Genomic DNA, 26,968 nt, shown 5'->3' on the forward strand with positions numbered 1-26,968 from the left:
ACACACACACACACATTGACACCATAAGTCACAAAAAAGGGGGACTTTTTTTTTTTTTTTAAACCATAGAGTACTTCAACACACTGTGACTAGACAGGCCAACATGAAAGAGTGACATAAAGAAAACCATCTATTTGGGCCCTGTTTACTTCCATGGTGGCACATAAAAAAAAAATCAGCATAAAGTTAAATTAAATTCAAAATGAATTTCCATACGTCTTCCTTTCTTCTCCCAGGGAGCTGAGAGTACGGCTCACTTAAACAGCCGCTCGGCTCCAGGGCCACCGTCAGTCCTGCACCGCTACCACGGTACCTCTGGAGCATTTTATTGAACGTCTGAATCTCTCACCATCTTTGGTGTCAAAAAATAAAAAAGAGCCTAGGCGTTTTGTTTGGAGTCGTAACGCTTCCCCAGCACACACCCTCGGTTTGCTTTAACTTCACATAGATGTCCAGACTCTTTTTGATTCAATGCAAGATTGAATAAAGCTCATCCTTCCTCTGACATCAGAAATGAATGCAGATGTTTTGTATCAAGGTACAAAACATCTGGATCACCCCAGTAGATCCAGAGGCGGATCTACTGGGGTGGTCGATGCCACCACACTAACAGCAGATGGTCACTATTTGGCAACAGCGTTGAAATATTCAGCAGATTAAAGTCCATAGCGATGAAAAAATTTTTAAAACTTACAAAAGCATGTATGACTAATGCTTACCGATCAGCTTTATTCTACAAACTTCATGGAGGCATCATGAGGAAAGAACGTTGTGATACGGTATTCATATTTTCATGTGCAATATGGGAAAGACATGCATGTCATTCAAGTAAGAAGGCCATCACTGGATGCTTATCGGAAAATAATTAGTCTCAGAGAGGGATCTTGAATCGACCAAGGTTTCATAACACTCACTCATTTTATGAGGTTTTACAAAGATGTCCCAGTGGTTCACTGTAGTGAACACATGAAAGAAAAAGGAGAATTTAACAGTTTTACATTGTAATCCATTCAAGGTTGTAATTCATGGTGCCATTTAAAATACTGTGTTGATCTCTGCACTGCAGAAATTCACATTATTTCAGTGAAAATTTCAATAACAAAAAAAATAAACTGTTACACACACGAATCTTTTAGCTCCTTTATTTTCAACACAATAAATGACATTGTCATCTCGCTCTTCTGTAGCACAAGAAAATAGACATCCACACATCAGCATATTTATTTATTTGAAATAGTACCATCGTTAGAGATACACCTCACTAAACATTCAACATGTTAAAAAAAAAAAAACACAACAAAACAAAAAAGTACAATTGATCTTAAACCCTAGTGTTAAAAATACTAAGACATGAGCCCCGTTTTGGAGAAAATTTGAGATGCAACATTCAAATCAACATTTGGCTTGTTGTCATTGTGACAAGTTGGTGGTGTGGCAAACAAACAAACGGAAATAGACTAAACTATCCTTCAGGTTTCACCACAGAGAAATCACCAAGAGCAGGTAGAAACAATGAAAGCAGCAGCTGCTCATCTAACTTGTAACCAATGGGATTTAACGGCAGCTTGCCAGGAAGCTCTGAGATCAGGGACTGCATGCCAGAGGTCAAAGTGCAACAGATAATTCAGAGGTATACTTTACAGCAAACAATGTACTCCTTTCCATTCTAACACTTTAATTCATTTACTACCGGGAAGGAAAAAGTGTCTTAAATGAGAGAAAACTAAAAATTGGAAGTTATTTTGATTATTTCTACAGTTTTAATGTAATAAGAAATAACAGACATTTGGCACAGGTGAGAGTATGGCTATGCTGGGATATTCTGCCTCACCAAGCGGTTAGCTAAGAGTTGCTAATAATTTGTTTTAACTGGCTCAGATGTAATGATCTAAAAATATGACCGAGTGTGCTTATGAGTTACGCAGATTGCTGGGAATTGTTTGTGAGCCGATTCCAAGAAATGTACGCAGGAAAGTGGCAGTGTGGATTGAAACAGAATAATCCAGACTGATGAGGCTGATTCTGGGAAACACACCCAAGATGTCCCACAGGACTGTCAGATGTAGCATTTAAAAACATGTATTAATGCTGTGTGGCATTAATAAACCAGAGGGCATGAAACTAAAAGAGTTCAACATCTTGCTGGCCCGACATGTCTGTTCTAAACAAACCCATTGTATATATAATGTATAAGAAGCAAAAACATGCTAGTTATCAAAAAAGCAGCCATTGATTAGCTGCTGTTTACTTATTGCTGGATTATCTAATAGCTACTGAAAATGAACCACTGAGCAGAACCGCAATAAACCAATTTAATTCTGAATCGTCCATCTGTTGTACTTCTGCAGAGCGACGATGTGATGACAACGATAAGCTACAAGCCAAACTGATGCTAAAGTATCATCTGCAAACAAATACCACTTGCATGACGATGTAATATTGAAAGATACTACATAAAATATTCATTTTTGAACACATTCACCTTTGGAATAACTTCATATTGTATATTTCAGTGTTAGGAACACAATGCATTTCTGGTATTACCACACTGAACAGTAAACACTATAGACACAGTTGTTGGTCGCTAAAATACATTTTATACATCACGTCTTTCAAGTATCGGAATGAAACAAAAGAAACTGCTGATTCTTAACTGAATGTGCATTTTTTTTTGTTTTTTTTTAATGACAACGAGTTTTCTCTCTTCATAGGTTGATATGATCATATAAATAAGACTGGTTATTTGTTCTCTTCTGTCTTGTTCCAGTTTGGTTTCAATAGATGTCGAGATCAAGTTATAAGGATCGCTTTATATGAAGGCTACACATTTTACGGCGTGCAGGTTGCTTTGTAAACTACATTTTTTTTATTTCCTGAATTTTGGTTTTTTTATTGAATGTATTACTCAGATCTAGTTGACCAATGCAGACTTTTTTTTTAACCTCTCAGTCTTTTCCACAGCTGATTGTCCAGGTGTCAGTGGAAGTGTCCCATAGCTTCAGCTGCCTTTGCCCTCACCACAGGATCCGGATCCTGCAGCAGCACCACTAAACCTGTACGCACAGACACAATGAACCTGTGAGCCTTTAAATCAACCCTGTTGACTTAAAGGTAGCTGCTGAACTCACCTTTGGAGATGGTGCCCATGTTGAGGTGAGAGAGGTGCTCCTGCTGAATGTTCCCCAGGAGGAACCCTAACGGTGGACATGGACCAGAATAATGGTTTTAATTAAACTGATATGCATCAGCTGATGTTTGTCAGAGCCTTTTGCCAAAATCCTGTTTCCTCAGAGAATTAGAAATATATAAAGATGAATAAAAGTAAGGATATTAGGGAGGAAATGTTCTTTCCTTCCCAATGTTATGAGCTACATCGTAATGGGAGAGACAGGAGGAGGGCTGACACGACGAAAACCAGCTGGTTGTTAAATTCTGTGTACAAGCACTTGAATGGAAAGGTGAGTGGAAGGAAAAAGTGTGGTAGAGTTTTTAATCTTCATGACATTTTCTAGCATAGGTTCCACTGATGAGTGCTTCTTTATACTGAATCTCCTGAAACTTTGATTGAGACTTTCGCAGGAAACCTGCAGACAGACGTGTGGTTTCACCATCATGTCCCATAACTGCTGAAAAATACAAAATGGCGGCATGAAATCAAAGGAGAAAATCAGTACAAGAGCTTGAGAGGAAACTGTGGGTGAAACAAGAATGGTCACGTCACCCATTTTGCAGTATTTCAAATATTTAAAACAAAATACGAATCAATAATTATCAATAGACTGATTTAAAACATTTAAATTGTGATAAGTTTTTCGGCCATATTGTCTGGCAACAGAAACATGAAATCCCTGTGTTGGACTGGCCTGCAAACTCTACTCACCTAAAACCCAGAAGGAACGTAATCTACGCAATATCCTAATTTTCTGAAGCCAACTTTGGGGTTTTCATCTGCTGCAAGCCACAACCATCAACGTTTGAGAACAGAAATGATTTACCTTCTCGATGATATTCTGTTTAACTGAGATGCATAGGCATTTCCCTCATGACCAAAAACTGAATTAGTTCTGTTTCATTGTTAGGAACTAATGTTTACAGTAATGCAGAAAGCTGCTGTACCTATAAACATGGCCGCTGCAGCTCTGACTTCAGCCCAGTTGCTCTTGAAGAACTGGATGACGGAGATGTGGTAGAAGTTCAGCATGCCGGGAAAGTCCTGAATCTACAAGCAACAAAATCACCACTGATCACAACAAACATACTGTCTGCTGGTACAACAACGTCATAACGACGACTCCTTTAGAGCAACTCGAGAATATTCTGCAAAAAGACTAACGCTTCGATGTTTGTTTTTTTTTTTTTTTTTCCAAACAGAGAAGCAAATATTTGTAAATAAAAGCGGCTGAAACCCGTCTCACCAGGTACTTTGTGAGATCGTTGATGAACTCTCCGTAGTGCAAACTCTTGTCCTCGTGCAGGTGGTTCTGAAACATGGCTGTGATCTGCTCCGACCCGACGACAGGAGCACACACTCGCATCGCATATTTACACGCCTGAAAAATTCAACATCGATTTGCAGCCGAGGAGATTTGTGAACATAAAGGTTAAAGCGGCAGCTTAAGTTGTTTCGTGTCCTCCTGTACCTTCACCACTTGAGCGTTTGGGTCCACCAGGTGCAACAGCAAGCTGACCAGGACATTGTGGATCTGGTCTTTGAAAACCTGCTCTCCCGAGCCGAACTTGGACAGGTTGCCCATTAGGAGGATGGAAGCGCAACGGATGTCGTCGTTGTCCTGCACAAATATGCGGCCAGATGGATCCGTTAAGATCGTGGGCCTCAATGTAGAGCTGAGACCTGCTCAGGTCTGAAAAACTTCAGCTGACACAGGTGATGATTCAGCAGAAAATACACATCATTAGGGCAGGAGAACAAAAAGGTATCTTAAGACAAAGATCTAAAGTATGACTCATGTTTAGTGTAAAAAAATACAACAGCACAATGCACTGAACTGCAATCGTTTCACTTTCTGCATAGCAGTAATATATTTAGGAAATAGTATCGTTATCAAATATTTTTCTATCATTGTGCAGCTCTAGGTGGCATGTTGATAAAAAAAATATGCTGTTCAGTAAAAAGAAGCAAAACAATAATATGTTAAATAGGATCGTTTTAAAAATCTGTAAAATATTATGCATAGAATGAGGCAAATGTCCAAAATTAATGAGCAATTTTAATAAAGTAAGAAAGGGAAGCCAAGGGAATTTTTATTTTTAAGGTTAATAATGTTTGTCCTTTAATTCATGTCTGATATGGATTAATATAAACCTAAACTGACTTGGACAGGAGCAAATCCTGAGTAAGGGTGAGAATGACCTCATTAGTTTTTAAAAACAATTTCATAAAGGGTTTTATCAACTTACACTTTCTAAGAAGGGTCTAATCTTCATGAAGATGTAGACCACCAGTAAGTGGACGTTGTTCTTGTCCAGGTAAAGAAGAACTTTAGACAGACCGGACATGGCCTCCAGGGTGATCAGTTTACCTGAGAAAAACCGTAAATAACCAGTCGGTTTCCAATCAGACGTAAAACAAAACATCACCTCAACCAAACTGCTGTTCTTCGCTCACCTGGATCGTCTTTCTCCTCCATTCCTGAGCTCATGGCTGCAAGCAGCTCCTTGGCGTATTTATTCACCTGACAGGAGAGAGCGACGAGTTAGGCTACAGCCACCTCAGCGTGCCAACGCTGGCCTGGTTGACCTTTCACCTTTTCTGGCGATCCCACTGCTATGTTGCCGAGTCCTCGCACAGCCAGCATGCGAACGGTGCAGCAGGGATCCGAAATCCTCTCCATCATGTTGTTCATCAGGACGTCTATCAGCAGCAGCTCAGTCGCCACGTGATGGTTCAGCAGCTGGACGCAGGAAACGAGCCGGAGGGAAAAATAACGAACGCAAACTTCATCTGTTACCGAACAAAAGTGATCAGCGCTTCCTGTGACGCGATTCTCCGTCTTTAGTTAAATCGTTTCTTTGTCGGCCAAGTCATCAAAGCTACATCAGCAGAAAGCGTCGGCGTTAAAAGTTAGCGTGCGTGTTGGCGATTTTCAAACAGTTTCTCACCTCGGAAAAGAAAGCAGTGACGGTAATCCTCTGGCATTCGTAGATGTTGTTGAGGGACGGACAGAGACTCTCTACGATTGCAGGCAGCCTGGGACCAGCATGCTTCGCCATTGCTCTATAAACAAGACAAACATAACCAAAAGTACAAGTCAGAACAGAATATAGAGTGGAAAAATGACATAATTTCGTTATTATGAGCAGATCCTCTGCTCATAATAAAAGGTCTAAATATAAACACTGAACTTCTGTGTAGCTAAGATTTATTTGAATTTTTCTTTTATTGTCCAGCTAGCTTTTGTTTCCGTGTGCTTACCTTGCTAGTAGCGTTACCCCGGTAACGTGTGTATTCAGCTCCTTCATTGCATCCCAGGCATTGTCTTCATCGAGTCGTTTCATCACCTCGTCCAGCTGAGCTCGGGCCAACAGGATCCTCAGAGCCTCGGCTGCAACCCTGCAACACAAAATATATCTTCACTAAAGTAAAACAACCAGTCTGCGGCCAGCGGCTCCACAGCACCGTGCTGCTAACGGCGGCGCTGAATAACTTCGACCAAACGATACACGGAAATAAACGAGGATTATTGATAAATATAAGGGAACTGTAAAAGGCCTCTTTCATGTTTTCTGCTTTTATGGAGTATCTGCACAGGCTATTCACAGCAGTATGATAATATTACAAGAATCTTTGCTCTAAAATATGCTTTATTTCTTCAAGAGGGTTTTCTAGAAAAGCCTCGTTTTTCTAGAAAACGCATTTTATCCCGTTTTTTTGTAAAAAGATTTGTCGTTTGTCTTTGATTTTAAAACCAAAACCTAATTAAAACCAAGTAAAACCTTCTTTATTAAATTCTACCAAATGTGAAAGAATTTTATATGAAAGAGTGACTTTTTTTTACATTGGGAGTGCCATTGATAATGCTATTAGAGGAAAATGAGTGAATGAATTGAAATTAAAATGATGTAGTGAATTTCCAACTTAAGATGTGAATAAATTGGAAAGGGTAGGTGGAGAGGTTGGTAAGAAATTTTAATTTAATGGGTTTTTTTTTTGCAAAAAAAAAAAAGTGATGGGGAAAGAAAACAAAACTTTATTTCACAATGAACAAATTTACTATAGTAAATATGTATAAAAATAAGTGTATAGACATAAAAAACACGAGACAGGCTGGTTTACCTCCATCTCTAGACAAGTAAAAAGGCTCTTTGGATTTTTAAAGGCCATTTTAAAGTACATAAATAAAAACAATCCAGAGCTACGTACCCCGCTACATGCAGGGAGCCAGAGTGCTTGTGGTTGTTGTCTTTGGGTGGCATGACTCCGACGCTCGCTCCCAGTCTGACGGTGAGGCAGGAGAAGAGCTGCGGGAACAGGCTGACCGCTGGCTCCTGAGCCTGACCGTTCAACAGCAGCTCCTTTAGGCCGCACGTCATCTGGACACATAAACACGCATCGATGCATCACCGCCGTCTTCCACACATAAAGTTGACTCTATTTTGCTCCAGACTAGATTTAATTTCACACCACACAATCTGCTTTAGACTTTATAACAATCAGCGCTGGGATATTTCCAAACTGGATGTCCCACTTACTGCCAGTGGCTGATTGGTGGCCACTTTAGTCATGCCTCCCCTCATCATCGACTCCTTCTTGTCAACGTAGGGTGCTGTGATGACAAGCTTCTCCATCACCATCTCCATGATCTGATTGGCTACGATGGGATCTGCTCCCATCGCCATCCACATCTCGCTGGTCCAGCTGAGGAAGCAGAAATTTTTTAACACCAACAGATTAATTCAAAAAATAAAAGGGTGAAACAAATACAAATAAAACATGAGTATTTAGAAGAATGAAGCATTTTACTGCAGGTGGTTTTGTGTACCTGTCATATGGAAGAGGTTGGTTAACTAGAGTGTTGATAACAGTCTGCAGATGCTGAGAAGCCAGGATCAGTACAGTCTGTCCCACTGCTACTCTCACCTTTAAATGTAAAAATAAAATAATCACAACAAAAACATTCATTATGACTTCAGGTCAGGGGTGCCAAACTCATTTTTACTTCAGGAAACATTAAGATCATCAGCCAAGTTTATTTGTATTGCAGTTTTCCAGAACAAGGCAGTTCAAGGTGGTACGTTATACTGTTGGATTGCTATGCAGAGATTCCCACTGTTCTAACCCTGAACAGGGATTATAACAAACTTAGAATAAAGAAAAAATGCCTTAGCAACTACTTTTTAGACTCACATTCTTCCAATCCAGAAAAGGAATTAGACTTATTTATATTTATCTAGCAACCTTGAACAGGAGTGTCTAGTTTATTTACTTTGGATCAACATTATTACATTATTTTTCTTCTTTTGCTCTTTCCTTTGGTTTGTTATTTTGTTTGCATTTACTTTTAATTTACGTAAAGCACTTTGAATTGCCTTGGTGCTGAAAATGTGCTATATAAATAAAATTACCTTCCATGATAAAAACACAAAAAGTACAAAGTCATCAACAACTGAAACAAGTGCCGTCATTACACATCAAAATATTGGTTGGCGTTTCCTTTATTATGGCTCAATAGCAAATCTAAACAGGTGGGCAAAATATATCAATATAACTACAAATTAAACTGTTATAATAGGAATAAATGGGGGTCTGTGCAGTCGATGAGTTCTTAATAATATTGGACTTTCTTCACACATTAACGCAATTTGGCAAAATACAGATAAAACTGCTTAAAATTCGTTGATAAAATAATAAAACACGGCTGTTTTCTTGAAAGCTCTAATTATGTGTCCATCTAGACCACAGAGTCTAGAAAGACGCGTAAAATGTTAGGCGGACCAGACGTGGAAACAAACGAAGCAAGTGCACAAAAACATAAATGTAACAAGTTAGTACCTGCTCCTCTGTAATGCTTTGGAGACGCACATGCAGAACCTCCAACATTTCTGGGACCTGCAGAGCCGGCACACACACGCCACGCGTTACGTCACCTCACGACGTTAGACGTCAGCGGCCCTAACGTGGCCGAGTGTGTGTTCCCGTGTGTTTACCAGCTCTTGTAATCCGGCTCCCCGGTTTTTCAGCAGAGTGTTCAAGATGACGGACGAAGCTCTGCAGCAGTTGGCCTGACTGTCGACCAGCCCTTCAAACAACATGAAGACCAGCGTCGTCAGCTGCTGCTGAGGCAGACGCTTACTCATCACCTGACACACGCAGGAGAACATGCAGTTACACACCGCTGAGCTTTTCAGGTTCATAATTCACTTGGCAGGAATATTAAACATGCTGATATGTCAACACTTTATTCCATTAACATCCCAAAATTCAATGTATGCCTTTGGCATAATTAAGAGGACAAAAACAAAATGCATGGGAAAGTACATCATTTTTCTTTCATCCCTGTAAATTAAACCTAGTGCAACCAGCTGCTTTAAGCTACAGTTCAAATAAATAATATTAACACAGTAACACAGAACTATGTACTACTCCTGTTTTTAATTAACTGCATGGCTGTGACTGCATGGCACAACAACACTGCATCCACATTCACCTTAGTGAGATCTGAACAGGTCTTGTAAAGCACTGAATGGTCCGGGTTCTCCAGAGCTTCTTTCAGAGGCAGCAGACCTTCAACGCCTTCATCTCTATAGTCCAAGGAGAATCCTAGGAAACACAGAAAAAAATATACCTATATTACAGTGCAAATACCTGAAGCCTCTGTAAAACTGTCATGTATCATAAGGGTGAGCGTGGGTACCTTCGTATCGCAGCTGTATAGAAAGTAGCGTGTAAATGCAGTCGACAGCCGCGGCGCGTACAGCCGGCAGAGGGTCAGAGCAGCGGGGAGACAGCCGGCCCAGCAGAGCTCCCAGGTTGTGGAAAGACACCATGCACTGCAGACGTGGGGAGAGCGAAATGAAACAGCTGTTAGTTCAACCAAAGAGAAACAACATAAGAGACAAATTTTAAATCACAAAAACGTGTGGGCTGTGCAATAAAAAGAAGCCTAAAGAAATGGCAGATCTGTTAAGACTTGATCATTAAGATGTTTAAGGATGCATGTGGCCCTCTGTGTGACGTGTTGATGTGCACCTTGACGGTCAGGCTCTCCAGGTAGTAAGTCAGCAGGTTAGAGGTGGCTGTAATGGCCCTCTCCCTCTCATGGTCGTGTACAGAGCCCAGCCACGACTCAATGTGCTGCAAAGGATGAGAACAAAACGTCTGAAGGTAAAATTAACACACAAAAGCAACGCAAGGCAAACTTTAAACGTATGTGTGAACACAAAAGAAGGATGATACATCATTCACTTCACTGACTGGCTATAATAAAAACATATTTTCTCTTCTCTTTGCAACTGTATTGTCTAAACAAGGATAACCACCACAGATTCAGCCAATCAAGATCAAAACAGAACAGCAACACGCCACCGGCATGAATACATAAAGACGAAGCTGCAGTGATGAGAACAAACATCAGGCTTCACCTTAAAGATTCCCTGCAAGCCGTCCGGACTGGGATCCCTGGCCAGTATGCTCCTCAGAAGCTCCTGCAAAGCAGCCAGTGTGTCTCTGTACAAAACCTAGAGGGATGAGACAAGAGTGTTTTTATGTTTTATTTTAAAAATAAAACAAAGTGACTGAGACAGACCAATATCAACCCAAGCAGCACGTTTCATCTGCGAGTCACCTTTCTCTGCTTGGGGTCGAGGATCTCCTCGTCTTTAGTTTTCTCTGGAGTGTGTGTGTCGGGCGGCAGGGAGAGCACGCCGTTTACACACACCTTGAGCAAGTCAAAGCTCTCGTTCTCACTTAGCGGAGGGTCCAGGGACCTGAAGCACTCGCAGTTAAAGATTAAACTCTGGAAGAAAGCGAGCGCACACACCTGCGGGCCGATATGGCGACATTAGATCATGAAGGATCCGAAACTGCTGACAACGAAGAGAGATTGTGGGAGACAAAAATCTATGAATTTAGCTTTATTCTCCACCTCAGACATTTCAGTTTTATTTTCCTCCTTTGGCTCGTACAGAAGGGAGGAAATGATTACTGGTTTTAATAAACAACATGACAATAATATATTAATGTAATATAGTTACTATTAATGTTTCAGAGCAACATTACCATGAAAGCCGCATGGTGTGACACATTGTGTCAGTGGTGCAGATATGACCAGCACTGGGAATGCCCTTTGTTTTTTTCATTGCAGAATTACTGTAATAAAATCAGGATTTTACAAAAATATATATTTTTTTTTACCATATGGCAAAACAACAACAGCAACAGTTAATGCCATTTACACATCTAAAATGTAAAACAGCTTTTTGCTGTTTAACATTTTAGAAAATGTGGATCATCGTTCAATTGTATTTCTGCAACACGACACGGTAAACACAGAGAAATAAAGGATACATGAGGTTGGCACAGGTTGTCATCACCAGGGGGCGTACTGGAGTCTTTAACGAGTCAGACGGCTCTGACTTCATAAAATCCTGAGCCGTGAAATCAGAAGACAGGAATTAAAAAAAATAATAAAGGTAAATATTACAGTAATTTCAATGAAACTACAAGTTAGCTGGTAAATGGTAATAATACCGACCAGCATGACGGTGATGAGCTCCTGCTTGCGCGAGAAGATGTAGCCTTGTTTCTTCACACATCTGCTGATGGCTCTGGCTATGAGCCCAACGCTCTGGATCAAACTGAGCTTCATAGTCAGGTCCTGAACCAAGGCAAAGACCGACAAAAACAACAAGCAGAGGAATCATACACAACATCTACTCCAGCAGACTGATTTTTATTAATAGTGAACGCAACCGTAAGAGCAAAGCACCCAGCAAAGCGATCACTTTAATCAATCCAAAAATGCTGTTGTAGATTGATCCTCCATGCCCAAAGATGGAGAGAAATCTGAAATCATCATTGCAGAATTAGAAGTGATTTCTAAAAACAGCAGATCAATTGCAGGCTCCCCGTCTAAAATAAAATAATTTTAAAAAAAAGCATCGGATGAGCCTAAAGCCTCGGAGAAATGAAGAGTTAAGAAATCACAAGAGCATTTCACACTGAGGGTGAGTCACTGATGAGTAATTTAAGAGCAGTCCACCTTTAAGCAACTACCAAGACAAAAAAGAAAGAGCAGGGTCAAGGAAGAAATGTAGATATTTATGAAATGAGGTTGAGAATGGCATGAGATATGATGAGAGATGTGAGGAATGTAGGCTTCTATTGAAGCAATAATAAATGTAAAAAAAAAAATACATATGTAAACTTAAACAATATATTGCAGTTTGAATTGCCGATATGGCTTTGACTGCGTTTAGCTCCAATCGTAAGATTACCGTTTGTAAACATCGTCTTATTAGAGCTTATTGTCACAACAGATCACAGTTACTATCATGATTTTAAAAAATAAAATGTTCAAAGTGATGATTAATGATACAATAACTGGCTATTTCCTTTGTACATGATCTAAAGTGGAGACAGGGTATTTTCTAAATTGAATTTAGTTACATTTTAGTAACAATGAAGACCTTCGTCACTCTACTGACACCTGGTGTCAAAAAATAAATAAATAGATGTACATAAAGTGATATGAATGCATGCCTCTAATTATCATCAGGTCTATACCCAACCACTGTTTAGTTAATCAATAATTAATCATTTGTTTACTGTGGACCTTTCACAAATATTAAAGCAAGGTCAGCAAAAGCTTAAAGGAAATGCGATTGTTTCATTAAGATCAAGCTGACTTTAGAGCTGTCAGGCAAGGATTTAGCAAAATTACCCGGAGAGGAAAACTCAGAGGAGCAAGATGAAACAAACAGAAGAAACAAAACAAAACCCTTTAACCCTGTAACTATACCTTTGTCTCTACTTTAATCCCAAGAACCTGCATAAAAAGAGGTGACAACGTAATAAGGTCATGTACAAATTCTCAATAAATTCTATGCTTTTTAGGCTGAAAGGTGACATGATCAGAAATAACCCAAAGTGTGACGGGATAATAGCACAAAAAAACAAACCGTTACTACCTTTATAAACTGTTCATGACATCTTATGCTGAATAAACATACAACTAGAGAAGGATTAAATGAATGATGGCATGCCTAGTCTTGAAATATCCGTCTAATCAGAAGCTAAATGTTGATCTGAATCATATAATGATGCTGGTCAGATGTTGCAGGCCAGCTCCAGGATTTTTTCCCTTTTTTTTTTGCAATGAATGCAAAACTGGTCACTAAATGTGTCCTGCATTTATTACAAGCACGTTACAAAATTATGTATAAACATAAATCTTTATCTAAACAACCAGCATCTTGCTGTGAACAGTCACTTCAGTTCAGCAGCACAGAAGTGACCTGCAGTACTTCCCACAACAAAGAGGAGCTTAGACAAAGCCACTGTTCACTGATAATAAATACTACTGTCATCACAGGGAGGAACTTATCCGAATTATCTGCTGGTTTCGTAATCGCTGCCTCTTTCTCCCAGCACGCTCCGTACCTTGGTGTTGAAGTGTTTACTGATGCAGCGTAAGATGTCCTGATCGATGCGGCTGAGAATCTTCTCCGGAGGCGCGTTCAGCGCCACGTGGCCGTAGCACAGGATTAATGTGCTCTTCACCTTCTCCACCTCAACTTCATTACGCTCCTGTGGCAAGAGAGCGGACGGTAAAACTCTTTGCAGGAACCCGGACAAAACGTTTCCCATTTGAGGGGGTTTCACGGTTTGTACTTTGAGCAGGTTGAAGATGCTCGGCGACTTTTTGAAAGCGTCCGATTTGCCAAACTCATCAAGCTTGGCCAATGTTCCCTCTAAATGGCTGTTGGCACACAGACCGACGCCCATCGCCACCCCCTGAGGATGGAAAGTTAAAAGTTAGACTGATGTAAAGCAGAAATTAATGATGGATATAACCTGTTTTGTGTTTCATTTACCTCTCTTTCAATTGCGTCATTGTGTCGCGCTGCGAGGAGGACTTCCTGTAGCTGCTTCTTCACAACCTCCTTATTGAAACACTGCTGGAGAGTCACTCCGATGCATCGGTACAGGAAGCTCTACGAGAGAAGGAAGGGATTTGTTTTCTGCTCTTTATTAGACAGTTTTACATCCCTTATAAATGTTGAGTTTGCACAATCATAGATGTCAACATATTTTGCACCACACCCTGTAAAATACAAATATGCAATCTTAACAAGTCTTTCATAAACATTTAGGTTATAGAACTTCAATACTTTGTCTAGTGACCCTTTAATATCCTTTTACAAATTATGTAGTGAGTTCAGAGACTTTATTGGAAATCTTATAAAGCCTTAGCTTTTGACTTTTATAACACGTTTACTGTGTGGCATGTCAGTAGCTTCTCCAAAACGGGAAGTTAACAAACCCCCAGACTCAAACAGGGTATCTGTAGATTACAGCAAGTCAACTTTAAGGCTTTTTAAGACTTTTAATGACACCTTGAATGATATTTAAGACAGAAAAAGCAAAAGAGGGGACAATCAGGCGAACTTGCATTACAATCAAGTATAGCAAAAACTGTGAACTCGGTGTTGGGCCCACAATAAGGATGAAAAAGCTAGCTAGCCAGCTGGCTAGCAAGGGTACATTAGCAGGAAGTTACCCTGGAGTCACAGAATGCAATGAAGATGTTTGTGTGCAACTCAAACTTTTTTGTCTGACAGAAAAGTTGTGAGAGAGAGAGAAAAAAAAAAAGACATTAAATTATCCAGCCACGATAAAATTTAACACCAACTTATATTTCAAGGCCTTAATTTTAGACACATGAAAATAAAGCTTATTACACACACAATACCTTCTCCTCCAGGGCGTTGTTGTATGTCGAGAGGTATCTTGTTGCTTCAGCAGCAAACTGACAAACCCACTTGTCATCTTCAATCGACGTCAGGGTTTGAGACAAGAGCTGGGGGCAATTTCAGACAGCTAAATATCGATTCTGCTAACATCTAGTCACACACAAAAGGCTAATAGTTATTGGCAGAAGTTCACATTATTGACAATAAAAACCCACCTCAAGTAGCTTCTCATCCCACTTCTTCTTATCCAGACTCTCTGCTGTTGACTCTGATAATAACAATAACACAAGGCAGGTAAAGTGTGATCAGACAAAATGAAAACCTGCACACTTTACTACAATCTAATCAAATGAATAAAGAAACAGTTTCCGCACCCTCTAGCAGCGAAAGCAGAGGAGGAATTTCCTTCTCCCAGACCGTTTCCGTTTTGGGGTGAATGTTGATGCTGAGGATCTGTAGGAGCGAGAGCGACGGCGGTCCATGGCCTCTGCTATTAAAAGGAAACGCTGCGTTGACCTAGAACACAGTGACACCGTTCTGTAAAAATAGTTTCAAAACATCTATAGTTGGAGGCCTAAACAGGCTAGGAGAAAAAAAAATAAATCAGATATCACATAGAAGGAAGTCATGGTATCCTGCAGAATGTAACCAAGACTTAGTCAGAAAGACAAATATGTACCGCAATTAATTTTCCCCCATTCAATCACAATCTGTTCCTGATACTTAATAATTAGTTTTCTACAGCCTCTATTTTACACTCTACATGCCGAGAAGAAACATATGCAAATCCTTCTTTTAGCATATGAGCTTATGGCTCATTTGTAATGTGCAAATTGACTTACCAGCAGTCTGATCATTAGAGTTTGAGGAGATGGGAGATTAACTGGTGGCGAGGAGAAAAAGAGAAGAATGTGTGAACGTGAAATTCATCAGAAGAACAAGACAAACTGTCAGAAACACTTTTTTCTGTTTGAAGATTTACTTCCAATACTTATTAGAATTTGTTATTTTTTTTGCACATTTTACACCTACACCAAATGAGCAGAGAAAATGTATTTCACAGCACCGATATCAAAGTATATCAAGAAATTATAGCCTGAAAATTGCAAAGATTTTCCTCAGCAAAAGTTAATAATCTGTTTTTTTTTCAAAATGACTAGAAATAAATATTAAAGATAGGACAAATGTAAATATCAACATTGTTTTAGAAGCAGAAAAGCAACAATAATTGTTGCTTTTCTGATTAAATAACAGCACACATTCGTCACGATGTCAGAGGGTGATAACAGTGTAATTTGTTTTACTGATCAGTAAAAGCAGCATACTAACCCTCCTGTGTAAAATCAATCTTAAAGCTGGGCTCCTGGTTGCTTTTTTTCTTGTTCCCCAACACGATGAGACTCTTGCAGAGGGGAGTCGTGGCATTGCTGAACTGTGAAGGCGTCAGGTAGTACAGCAGCTTGGGCCAAAGCACCTTCAAACAAAAAAAAAAAAAAAAAAAAAAAAAGTAAATTCATGGTAGGAATATCAGCATTCATTATCCATGAACAGATCAGACAGAGACATTTAGACATTTACGTCAGCGAGGCGGCCGACGGTGGTGGTGAGGAGATGGAGGGTGCTGTCACACATCGTCCTTAGTGCCTCATTGGTCACCTCCTCTGGATCGCTGGTTGCTCTTTGGTGGGACTTTGGGACACACAGAGGAGCAAATATTCATAGGAATACATTTTACTTTCATAAAAAGTGCAAAAAGATATAAAAGAACCAACTTTTGTCTAGACATTGTTAATTAGTTAGCTTTAAGAGTCATTAAACAACTTTAATCTTAGCAGGACCATTGAGCTGATTAGGTACATTTTTATCTCCTGCCATCTGCAGATCTCATATATGCAGCACTAATGATTTTGTTGCTTTATTTTACTGCGAGTGTCTGCTTGTAAATCTGCCGTCTTCGTTTTTGTGCCAAATCAGCTTTGGTGGAACATGATCCATCACACAATTTTTTACATTAATTTTTTAGTCGGATCCATTAAATTCCACTCAAAACAAAAGTGGAAAGCTGGAACAGATGTTTCAAGTTTTTTTTTTTTTTTACCTGGTATGTGTCGTGCAGAGCACAGTTTTGAACTATGAATCGGACCAGTAATTCCCCTCCCTCCAATTCCAGGTACCCATGATGGGCCATGGCGCTGATCACCTGGACCACACGCTTCTTCACCTGCAAAACAGACAAATCCAGATGCTCAGATACAAGGCAATATGCAGCAATGGAAATACTGTTTATCATTGTCAAAATTTCAAACTTTTCCCACCTTCTGGCCTTTTTGAAAAATGTAAGGACAAAAGTTCATTCTGAACTGAATATTTCTACAATCATCATTGATAGACTGATCTCTATCCATCCATATCTGAGAGTTTATATGGAGTTTTATCTTCCATATTAAGAAAAGTTTTAAAGCAGTGTGATTGGCGCAAATTAGATCTTAGATGTTTGTTGTGCCAACTGTGAAAACGGAAATAGTCTACAAAATATTTTCCATACTTAGGCACACATGGAAAATACTTCAAACTCCATATTTTTCCATCAAGAACCCTGACCAAAAGAAAAAAGGACAGGCTGTCCCCCAGAATAAAATGAATCTCTCTTTGCACCGTTATGATGTTACCTTGTTGCTGTGGTCTGCCATCGGCTGTCTAATGCTGGCCAGAATCAGAAGCTTTTTGCTCTCCATTGTAGAAGCTGCAACACGCATGCACATAAGAGGTGAACGTATTCATAAAAGCCATGTTAAAAAAAATGAAATTTGTGGCGTGTGGTTGTAGCATTTTCCTTACAGGAGGAGTTTATGAGGTGACGAAGCACAGCCAGGGAGCCCATCCTGCTGCGCTCGTTGCTATTCTCCAACCTCTGCAGAACGTACATGACCAGCCGGTCGGGAAAAGAGTTGGCTAGTGGGAGAGGAGCAAGCAAAGGAATAAAACAGCGAGATGGACAAAGTTGACAAAAAAAGTACAGATATTAATAAAATAAATAACTAAATAGAAATAGTTCAAGCCAGAAAAAAACAAGCAAGTAAGTGAAATGGGAGAAGTTGTGGAGCAACTTTCACAGTTAACGAGATTATGTGGAGGAGACAGAGCCAACACACTAATGCATGATCTCATTACTGCACTTGTGACTCCGTAGAGCTACATCCGATAGATCAGCCGGTTGGATGGGGTTTAAACTTTGCCATATAGACACTGTAATCACCCTTCACATTTTAATACATATATAGAAATAAAAACAGAACCAGTACCGAGCAAGCTGAAGCAACGCAAGACTTCGTTGTGGTTCTTGACAGTAGGAGGGTCGCTGTAATCGACAGGAGCAGAAACCTGCAGGAGACGAAGGAAAAGGTACACGAGATCACAACTAATTTAATGCAAACGGATGTACTTAAAGATGTACTAATTTTACATTCAATTGTTTTGTAAAGTGCCTATACCAATCACAACCCATTCTGATTTTTCTTTAAGAATTATAATAAAAGAAGAATTTGGAGCTTTTATTCCAGCCGTCCTGCTGTGAAAGTTCACTTATTTTTTAAATTAGCAAGGAGGCTTCGCTTAGAGTGAGACAGTAATAATGACTGTCGTGTCCTATTACATTATATAAGAAAACAGATTATACATTTTTTTTTTCTGTTTTAAGTCTTAATCTCTCTTATAGCCTCAACTAACTAAGAACTAAGTTGTGTTTTTGAGGACGTGTTTCAGAAAAGTCCTTTTAAATATCTTGTTATATTTCAATGCATAATTTGACTTCATCTTAAAACACAACCTTCAAGTCTGTGTCGCTTATTAATAACCTGCATATCGTAAAGTATTGTCATCATAACCCAGAGCTCATATATGGTTCAGGCACTGATCTGACAAAGATTTGATTATTGAGTTACAAAACCAGGTAATAAAGCTACAAATTCAATGACAAATTATCTCTTCAATGATAATGTGAACAAGAAAGCCGTGACATACCAATCACACTTCTCTATGCTGTGTCCATTTTTTTAACTTCTGGTCAAACAACTTTGCTTTGTTGACAAAAGGCAAAAAAAAAAAAAAGAAGAAAAGGCACTTTTACAATGTTTACAGATTTTCTGCACATCCATTCAGTCATTTGTGGTAAATTTCTGCAATAACAAGCATTATTCAAGTGCTGTCAAAGTCCATGAAACCACATGACTATGACTACAGTGACACGACATGTGATGCAACTAAAGGCAACGACCAGGATCACTCAAATTGGAGTCGCGGCGCCTAACCTGGCGTTGACGTGTCTTTACCTGCTGATGCAGAGTCAAGAGGAGCCCGTCCAGCTGCGTCTCCAGGACTCTGCTGCCCATGTTGACCGACGCTTCCAGGACTTGGCACAAGCTCTGTTCGGACCAAAGGGAAGACTCTTAGCTTCAAGCTAAACTTGTTGCAGTCAACAACCTGACTGTTTCGGAGCGTTTGCGCCCACCTTACTGATGACGTAGTGCTCGGTGTTTTTCTTGTACAGGGACACGATGGTGGGGATGATTCTGGGCAGCTGCTCCTCCAGTTTGTCACTGGCCATCAGGTGACACATGGAGCCCACCGCCTCACCCACTGTCAGCCTCAGCTGGAGGACACACAAAGACAGGCAGGATACGAGGTGACAGATGAGACGGACTGCACATTCGCCGCTCCGCAAGGGAGGAAATCAGAAGAGACTACCAGCATACCAGCTAACTTTATTTACAAGTTAAATAAAGCAAATGAAAAATCACGGTAGCACTGGGACACGTCTTCAAGTCACCAGTTAAAAAAAAAAAAAATCTACTGACCGAAAAAAACCTAATAAGTTATAAAGAAAAGAGAAAACTTGCGTCACTCTGTGAGCATCTGGTCGACTGTCAGGAAGTCTCTAAATGGAACCAACATCGACTTCAATTAAGGAGAACAGTGGAGGGGCTGTTACTCAGCAGCACTCATTAATGCAGACTCATTACAAACAGAGGACTCTTGTGTTTCTTTGGGACTTTTACTTTACTACAGGATAAAAATCGTCCTAATTACACCCCAAATATACGTTATGCTACCTATAGGTTGTGTTTGTAGGCTGATGTATTTTATGTCATTTTGTTCAACTGTCTGAATTGATCTGGAGTATCCTTTACCTTGGGCTCCCTGCTTTGTAACCAGTTATTGAAGAGAATGTCAAAAGCTGCGTAGATTTCACCGGAGAATGTGTCTTTTCTGACTGTGGGATCTGGAGCTTTGTCCAGGTTGGCCAGGTACTCCAGGATGCTGTCACTGAAATGACACAGCGCTGCCAGGAGAGCATGAGGAGGAAAACAGCAGGAGAGAGAGCGACAAGCATGAACAGAGCAGGAGGAGGAGGAAACGCTGAAGGTGTCACTTTGTGTTCCATCGTTATTATACAGAACATCAGAGAACAAATGTTTGAAGTTCTTAGTCAGTTCTTTTAAGATGAGACGTGAACTGAATGGTGGGAGGTTCTTACCGGATGAAAATACCCACTTCATGTTGTCCTGTTTGGCCATGGCCAGCATTGGCAACATGGTTCCCAAGATGGCATTCAGGAATGGCACCATCCCATAAACTAGAAAATAGAAATATTGAGAAATTAAAAGAATAAAACCACTGAAAATAATCTTTTTTACAGCACTGGAATGAGTCCTATTTGGGACTTTGCAAGAAAGCTTTTGGAGGAAACAACAAAGACTTCCTACGAGTTCCTCATGATACAATCTTTTATAATATGTTTAATAGCATTCAGACATTTCCTTTTCCATGGCAGGATAATCTCTCAGAGGTGTAGGAACGTTTGAGTGAGTCTTCTTGTCAGTGGAACCGACTCATTCTAGTAAAAAACCAAACGGTGGGAACGTTTCTGGGCAGGTTAAACAGGTTCCTGTTCTTCTCCTAACAGTCACTCACTGCTTTCCTGCCAGAGCTGTGACTTCCTGGTCAGTGGCTGGCGAGTTGGCTCACGTGAGCCACTCTGTGGTGGTTACCTCATCGGAGACTGAAATGTTTCTTCCCCCTTTCATGTGTCTCACCGTTTGAGTCAGAGAGGTTGGCCAGTGTTTGAACCACAAAGAAGTGAGGTAGGAAGCCTGGCTGGAACTTGCTCAGTATCTCCTCCATGATGTCGTTGATGTGTTTGTTCCCCACGGCAACCAAGATGTTACTGGCCGCCTGCTGCCAGTCAGGAACGACATCCTTAGGCAACCAAGAGGGCGCGATGAGAGCAAAACATTATTATCAGTGGATGTTATTTATTTTGTGTAAATAAAAATAAAGGAGCAGCCATTTCACCTTGGATCTGGTCATTTCCTCTGAAGCGAGGGAGATGATGCTTTTTATTCGGGGAGCACTGATCTCCTCTATCCTGCAGCCAACAATCAGCTCAATGGTCTGAAGAACCACGACTCTGTGACTCACTACCAGCTGCAAGAGGAAAACCAAGGGAGAGCAGATTATGAGGAAGGCATAAAAATATGTGAAGATTCCAAGAAATACATTTGCAATACAGAGTGTGTCGCGTAAAATGCCTTCCTCTGCTTTGCGTGTTGCACCAAGCATGTCGTCTAAAACTTCCTGATTGCAATGTGTCACAGTGAACCAAAGATGGCGAGATCGATAGCTGTGGTGGTGTGATAAGATGGATCGCTATTATACAGTCATGAGCTGAGTCAGAGCCCTGGACTAATGTAAAAATAAGCTGAATCTATTGACGTTCCATATTTGAACCTCAAACATTACGTTTCAACTTGATGTGTTCAGTTGTGCTAGAAACAAAAGGCTGAATTAAAACCTGCGGACCAATAAAATGACACGTTATATCAAATCACGTCTATTCTTCACTCTATAGTTTATCTTTTGATGCTGTTTTCAAGATTACACAGTGAAACCTCTGGTGCTTCTGAAGCAGCTTTGACACAGTTTCATTTCCTCATTTATATGTCACCAGGTGTCTCAAAGCAAACATCAGCAACAACCAATTTGCAGAAGTTTAGATAATAAAAAAAAAAGAAACGTTTTAGAAGTTGTCCAGCTCCATCTCATTTAATTTACGCCTAATGATGGGACAAAATTTCAAGACAAACACTGAATATCCTGAAGTTTTACCTTGGGATGTTTCAGGAGGTAGTCCTGGCACATGGCCAGCACTCGGTCTGGCTGCTGTTTTCCCAGAGTCAACATAGACTTTCTGACCTGATCCTGGACCTCAGAGTCCTTATCATTGGCTGCATCTAGCAGAGCCAGTGTCACCTCTGCGGATTAAAAAAACAGCAGAAGAAACAAATATGTCAGGCGGACTTGTACTTACATGTAAATGAGAACGGAAAACTTAAGTCAGAACATTTCGATTTAAAACGTTGTGACAAAGAAAGACTTTAGCATAAAAAAAAAACGTACGTTCTACGTCTGTGTCATCCATGGTAGCCGTCAAGAAGACAGGCTTCCTGAAACCAGTGAGCGAAGCTGGACACTTTCTGCTGGGGACAGACGAGCAGAGGCTCCCTGGAGCTGAGAAACAAAATGCAAACTACCATTAATACAGGGAGAGATTGTTGGCAAGAATTACAGCTCCATCAATCAGTTTATTCCAGACTACCACCAGATTTCTGGTTTTCCTTGTTCATTCTAGTTTTTACTCCAATGGATTACAGCACAAAAGAGAAAAAACAAATCTGCTGTACCTTTTTTCATAAAGAGAGTTGTTCTGAATCAAACAGAAATAAAAGGAATCAAAAGATCATCTTCGTACATGCATCGGACCGCTTCCCTAACCTTGCTTCTATGAAATGCAAAAAGCGCTTTTAAATATATTCAGTAGGTTGATGCTTTCACTGACTTTGAATGGAGGAAGTTCATGTCACCAATCGGAACAGAACAAGAGAAAACTAACCAATTCTGATCTCTGGTTTATAAATATGTGGCTGCCAACCTCATAAAGATGCATCAAACATCCCTTTTCACATTAAAAACGGGTTTGTAGCTTTCTAAAGTTTTATATAAACAACAGATTTCCTAACGCTTGAGCACATAGTTATTTTTTTAAATTAGTTTGCAAAACTGGAAAAGACAGCAGCAAATAAGTAATGTCTTATTAGTTGTGCTAAGATGCATGTAAACCAAGTTATTACTGAAGCGGACAGGCAAACTGTGCAGCTTCTACTGATTAGAGCTCACACAGCAGGTAATGCTTCCATACGACAAACCTGCGTGACAGCTTACACACACTTTAAATACTGAACAATGAGTGGAAACGGCCATTACAGTTTAACTGTATTTATCTAGAAAACAAAAAAATCGCAGATATCACACGAGTTTTCTCCCAAAATCCATTCAAAGTCCCTATAAATTAAGACAAGCAGCTCCGATATAGTTGCTGGAGCGCAAACACTATATGACATTAAAAGACAAACATACTCTGCACTCCTATGTCAGAAATATAGTATTTTGTGGTAAAAAAAAAATGTTGTTAAAGAGACAGTTTTAAATTAGTAGGACAGTAAAGGTGCTGCAGTAAACCCTCTGACAGGTTAGCACACTAGCCTAGCAGCTGCTGCTACGGAAGAGAAGCTAGCCGTTTCCTCAAAGGAGGAGGACAACCAGAGACAATGAGGCTAATTTACACAGAACCCACTCACCGAGAGAGCGTCCCCAAAGCGAATCACGTCCTGACACAAGGTCAAATCTTTGTCTTGGCTTGACAGACAGGCAACGGGACCGTCACGGTGTGCGTAACGAGTACGTGTTTGCAGGTGTAAACACGCCTGGTCATGTGCTTCTTGTCAGCAGGAAAGCAGGAGGCTGACCGGGGGGCGTTCCCTCCACCCAGCACTAAGACACATAAAGCTGCTGCTGCTGCTGCTTTCTGTGATGAAATGAATCATTCTTGTGAAATATAACATGTTACTGCATTTGTCTTTTATCAGAGAATAGTCCAGATGTATTAACAGCACTGCGTTAAAACCATCTGTTGTTATGAATACAGATTAGCTGTTCCAATTCTTTTTTCTTTATTTGTTTTTGTGGCTGCATATTTAATATTGGGAAATAAATAGAACAATTGTGAAAAATACGCTTGAAAATATTAAAAACAACTGTCCTCTTGTTTTTCTCCTATTCAAACTTTAACTTATTGGAAATAAAATATATATATATATATATTCTGACAGAGCAAAGATACTAAAAGTCATTCAAGACAAAAGCTGGATGTAAACCTATTTAAACCAGAAACAGTGATTGCTACATCATTTTTCAATGAGTCATTTAACTGTTTGACTCAGCTGAACAAAATCCACTCCCTCCAAGGCAAACACTCTCAAGATCTTAAAACAAACACTGGACAAAGAGCTTTAAAGATTCTGTCATCCTCAATGTCTGTTGAATGACGGTGCAGCAATTTGAAATCATTTGACAATTGTGCAACATCACATGCAAACTACAGCATGACAGGAAATCTGGATCAGCCTCGATAGGCTCTCATTTCCCTCTTTAATTTTTAGTCACTAATATTCGGCTTAAAGAAATGTTGATCTTAAAAATGCTCAAAACAAACTGCCAATTGTCACATAAGTACGAACAACAGTCAAAACCCGTACCCCCCACAAGTAGACGGAGTTCCCTCTTCACTGGAGGGAACCCCAACATACAGGCATCAAGATGGGAGGCAAAAAGTATGCCCACTCCTTCTCTGCGCCTCTCACCGTGGTCAACTCAAAAGAACGTGATCCAGAGTCCTCAGGCTCCACTTCCTCAGTGGAAGATGCGGTGGTGGGATTGAGGAGGTCTTCGAAGTACTCTGCCCAAGTCATTCTCCATGGCCTCTGTGACTTTCTTCCATGCCCAAGTTTTTGCTTTAGCGACCACCTGAGCTGCATGTCGCTTGGACTGCCAGTAGCCATCAGCTGCTTCCAGGGTCCCACAGACCAAAAAGACCTGATAGCTCTCTATTTTCAGCTTGACAGCATCCATTACTTCTGACAGCTGCCCACCAGCTGATTCTAGGGTTGCTCCTAAAACAGGTACTGACAACCTTGTGGCCACAACTCTGATAAGTCAATGGAGGTGGGGAACGTGGCCGACTCTGTTTAGTTTGCGTTTACACACAACCATTACCCTCTTACGTTTTGTTACTGCAGAAGAAGTTGCAATAGAATGATAACATTTATTGGCTAGTCAACCCACATCTTTGTGCACTAAATGTGATTCCTGAATCATAGCAGGGCTCTTTTTTTTTTTTGCAGAGAAACTCTAATACAGTGGTGCTTTTGTGAAGTATGTTATGACCTCGGCATTGATTGAGATTAGATTAAGAACCGTCATATGGTGAAAAATATGATAAAATTAAAAATGAGTTAACACACCAGTAAAAAGGGAGACGATTGGATCCGCTAACATAAGAATAATAAAAAAAATATCCTCGAACTTAGGAAGAAAAAACTATTAACAGACAGAAACATCCAAAAACAAAGAGAACAAAGGAAGGTGAAGAGATGTAGAACTGTCAAACCTTCCTGAAAAATCCACATCTGGCAAAAAAAAAAAACAAAAAAAAAAACTCAAGAAACTGAGGGCCTGCAACAACAGCACCATCAAAAACTACTTAAACCAAAACACAACATAGCCAGTTGGCCACATTCTTGAATATTTAGATATCTGTGTGACCCCCACAAAGTATGATCTCATACTTTGTGACCAAAGTATGTGGTCACAAAGTATGACCACTAAAATCACAACTAATTGTGATTTTAGTTTCAGATTTTACCTTGTTTGGAAATTTTTGAAGCAATGTCATGCAGCAGCACAAATGCCCCGCTAGATGGCAGAAGGGGGACATTATGGGACTGACGGTGCAACATTTCTGTGTTGAAAAAGCTACCCTCCATTCAGATGAGAGCTACCAGCGCAACAACACCGTGGGGCTCACTTATTTCTCCTGTTAAAACAGGTTAGTTCCGTGCTAAGCAGAAAGCCGATACGTAATGAACATGATTGTTAACATTATTGAGGTATGTTTGGGACATCTTATGCTGGGATAAATATGATAAAATGTTGAATCTGAATGTCAGCATGAGGCACGCGCGTGTTAGCTTAAGGCAGTGGTTCCCAAACTTTTTCACCTGCCCCCCCTCAGTGGTTTCCAAACATTTTCTGGGCCCCCCTATGGATTACTTATAGCTGCCTTTTTGAACAATGTTAGTGGGTGGGGGAATCGACTTTTTGGGGGGCAAAATGAATGTACGTAGCCGAACATAGACAACATCAAGCTTGTTAAGCTTAAGGTGATGTGATATTATGATATTAGCTAGTCATCTTTTAGCTACCATTACCTGCATCCAACAGCTTTACTCAACTCAGTCGGTTAGTTTGGGGGAAAAACTGAAAAGTTATTTGCGTTTTGCTGCCATGATTCTAACACAAACCTGCGTAGCTCTACACAGCATCAGCAGGCCTCCTTCACTGCCGCACAGGTGTAAACCCAGCGCAGTCGTCGTCGTCGTCGTCTTCTTCTTGTTTTATGGCGGTTGGCAAACAACTTATATAGGTGCATTACCGCTACCTTCCAGACTGGAGTATAGATTAGATGTCCTACCACTATAATCTTCCCATAATACCCGACTTCCTAAGAAAACTAAAAATGCTGTTAAATACTACATCCTCAGACGATTTTTGCAGCAATTTTTTGGGGGCTGGGGGCTCTAGTGGCCTTTATTCAAAAGTTAATTGACAGGAAAGTAGGTAATGAGAGAAGGGGGAAGACATGCAGCAAAGGTCGCCAAGGCCAGGAAACGAACCTGCGACAGCTGCATGGAGGACTAAGGCCTCCATATGTGGGTTGTGCTTAACCCCTGCACCACCACAGCACAACCATGCAGCAAATTTTTAATATCTAATTTATTTTTATTTCTATTTAACTCATTAACACCTTTCTTTCCCGACTATACTTATTACATTCTAGAAAAATATGCGGCACTGTTTCTGACTC

General features: G+C 40.2%; 1 protein-coding gene across 4 annotated transcripts; it reads right to left on the reverse strand.

The window, feature by feature from the left end:
- Nucleotides 1-1,128: 1,128 nt before the first annotated feature.
- On the reverse strand, nucleotides 1,129-23,790 carry mroh1 (maestro heat-like repeat family member 1). 4 transcript variants are annotated; one of them, XM_016673098.1, is made up of 45 exons: nucleotides 23,625-23,790; nucleotides 22,387-22,491; nucleotides 22,096-22,241; nucleotides 21,283-21,414; nucleotides 21,024-21,186; nucleotides 20,465-20,563; nucleotides 20,118-20,269; nucleotides 19,439-19,579; nucleotides 19,260-19,352; nucleotides 18,234-18,312; nucleotides 17,770-17,883; nucleotides 17,601-17,674; nucleotides 17,030-17,152; nucleotides 16,510-16,620; nucleotides 16,261-16,405; nucleotides 15,774-15,814; nucleotides 15,306-15,447; nucleotides 15,147-15,205; nucleotides 14,931-15,038; nucleotides 14,053-14,172; nucleotides 13,850-13,972; nucleotides 13,619-13,765; nucleotides 12,978-13,004; nucleotides 11,712-11,834; nucleotides 11,525-11,604; nucleotides 10,803-10,944; nucleotides 10,600-10,695; nucleotides 10,208-10,312; nucleotides 9,873-10,008; nucleotides 9,666-9,778; nucleotides 9,166-9,318; nucleotides 9,011-9,067; nucleotides 8,001-8,098; nucleotides 7,711-7,876; nucleotides 7,382-7,551; nucleotides 6,434-6,571; nucleotides 6,121-6,235; nucleotides 5,766-5,912; nucleotides 5,627-5,693; nucleotides 5,419-5,540; nucleotides 4,641-4,790; nucleotides 4,416-4,550; nucleotides 4,117-4,219; nucleotides 3,129-3,194; nucleotides 1,129-3,053 (listed from the first exon to the last, which is right to left on the reverse strand). In XM_016673098.1, exons 2-45 carry the CDS (start codon nucleotides 22,406-22,408, stop codon nucleotides 2,977-2,979), a joined length of 4,920 nt encoding a protein of 1,639 aa, XP_016528584.1. In that variant the 5' UTR covers nucleotides 22,409-22,491; nucleotides 23,625-23,790; the 3' UTR covers nucleotides 1,129-2,976. The 4 variants fall into 4 exon arrangements, with proteins under 4 accessions (XP_016528584.1, XP_007552540.1, XP_016528557.1 ...); XM_007552478.2 differs by having other exon boundaries at nucleotides 15,147-15,199; nucleotides 22,387-22,497; XM_016673071.1 differs by having other exon boundaries at nucleotides 22,387-22,497.
- Between the last annotated feature and the right edge of the window lie 3,178 nt (nucleotides 23,791-26,968).

This window comes from Poecilia formosa, unplaced genomic scaffold, assembly GCF_000485575.1.
Source record: "Poecilia formosa unplaced genomic scaffold, Poecilia_formosa-5.1.2 Scaffold0, whole genome shotgun sequence".
In the NCBI taxonomy this organism is placed as follows: Eukaryota; Metazoa; Chordata; class Actinopteri; order Cyprinodontiformes; family Poeciliidae; genus Poecilia; species Poecilia formosa.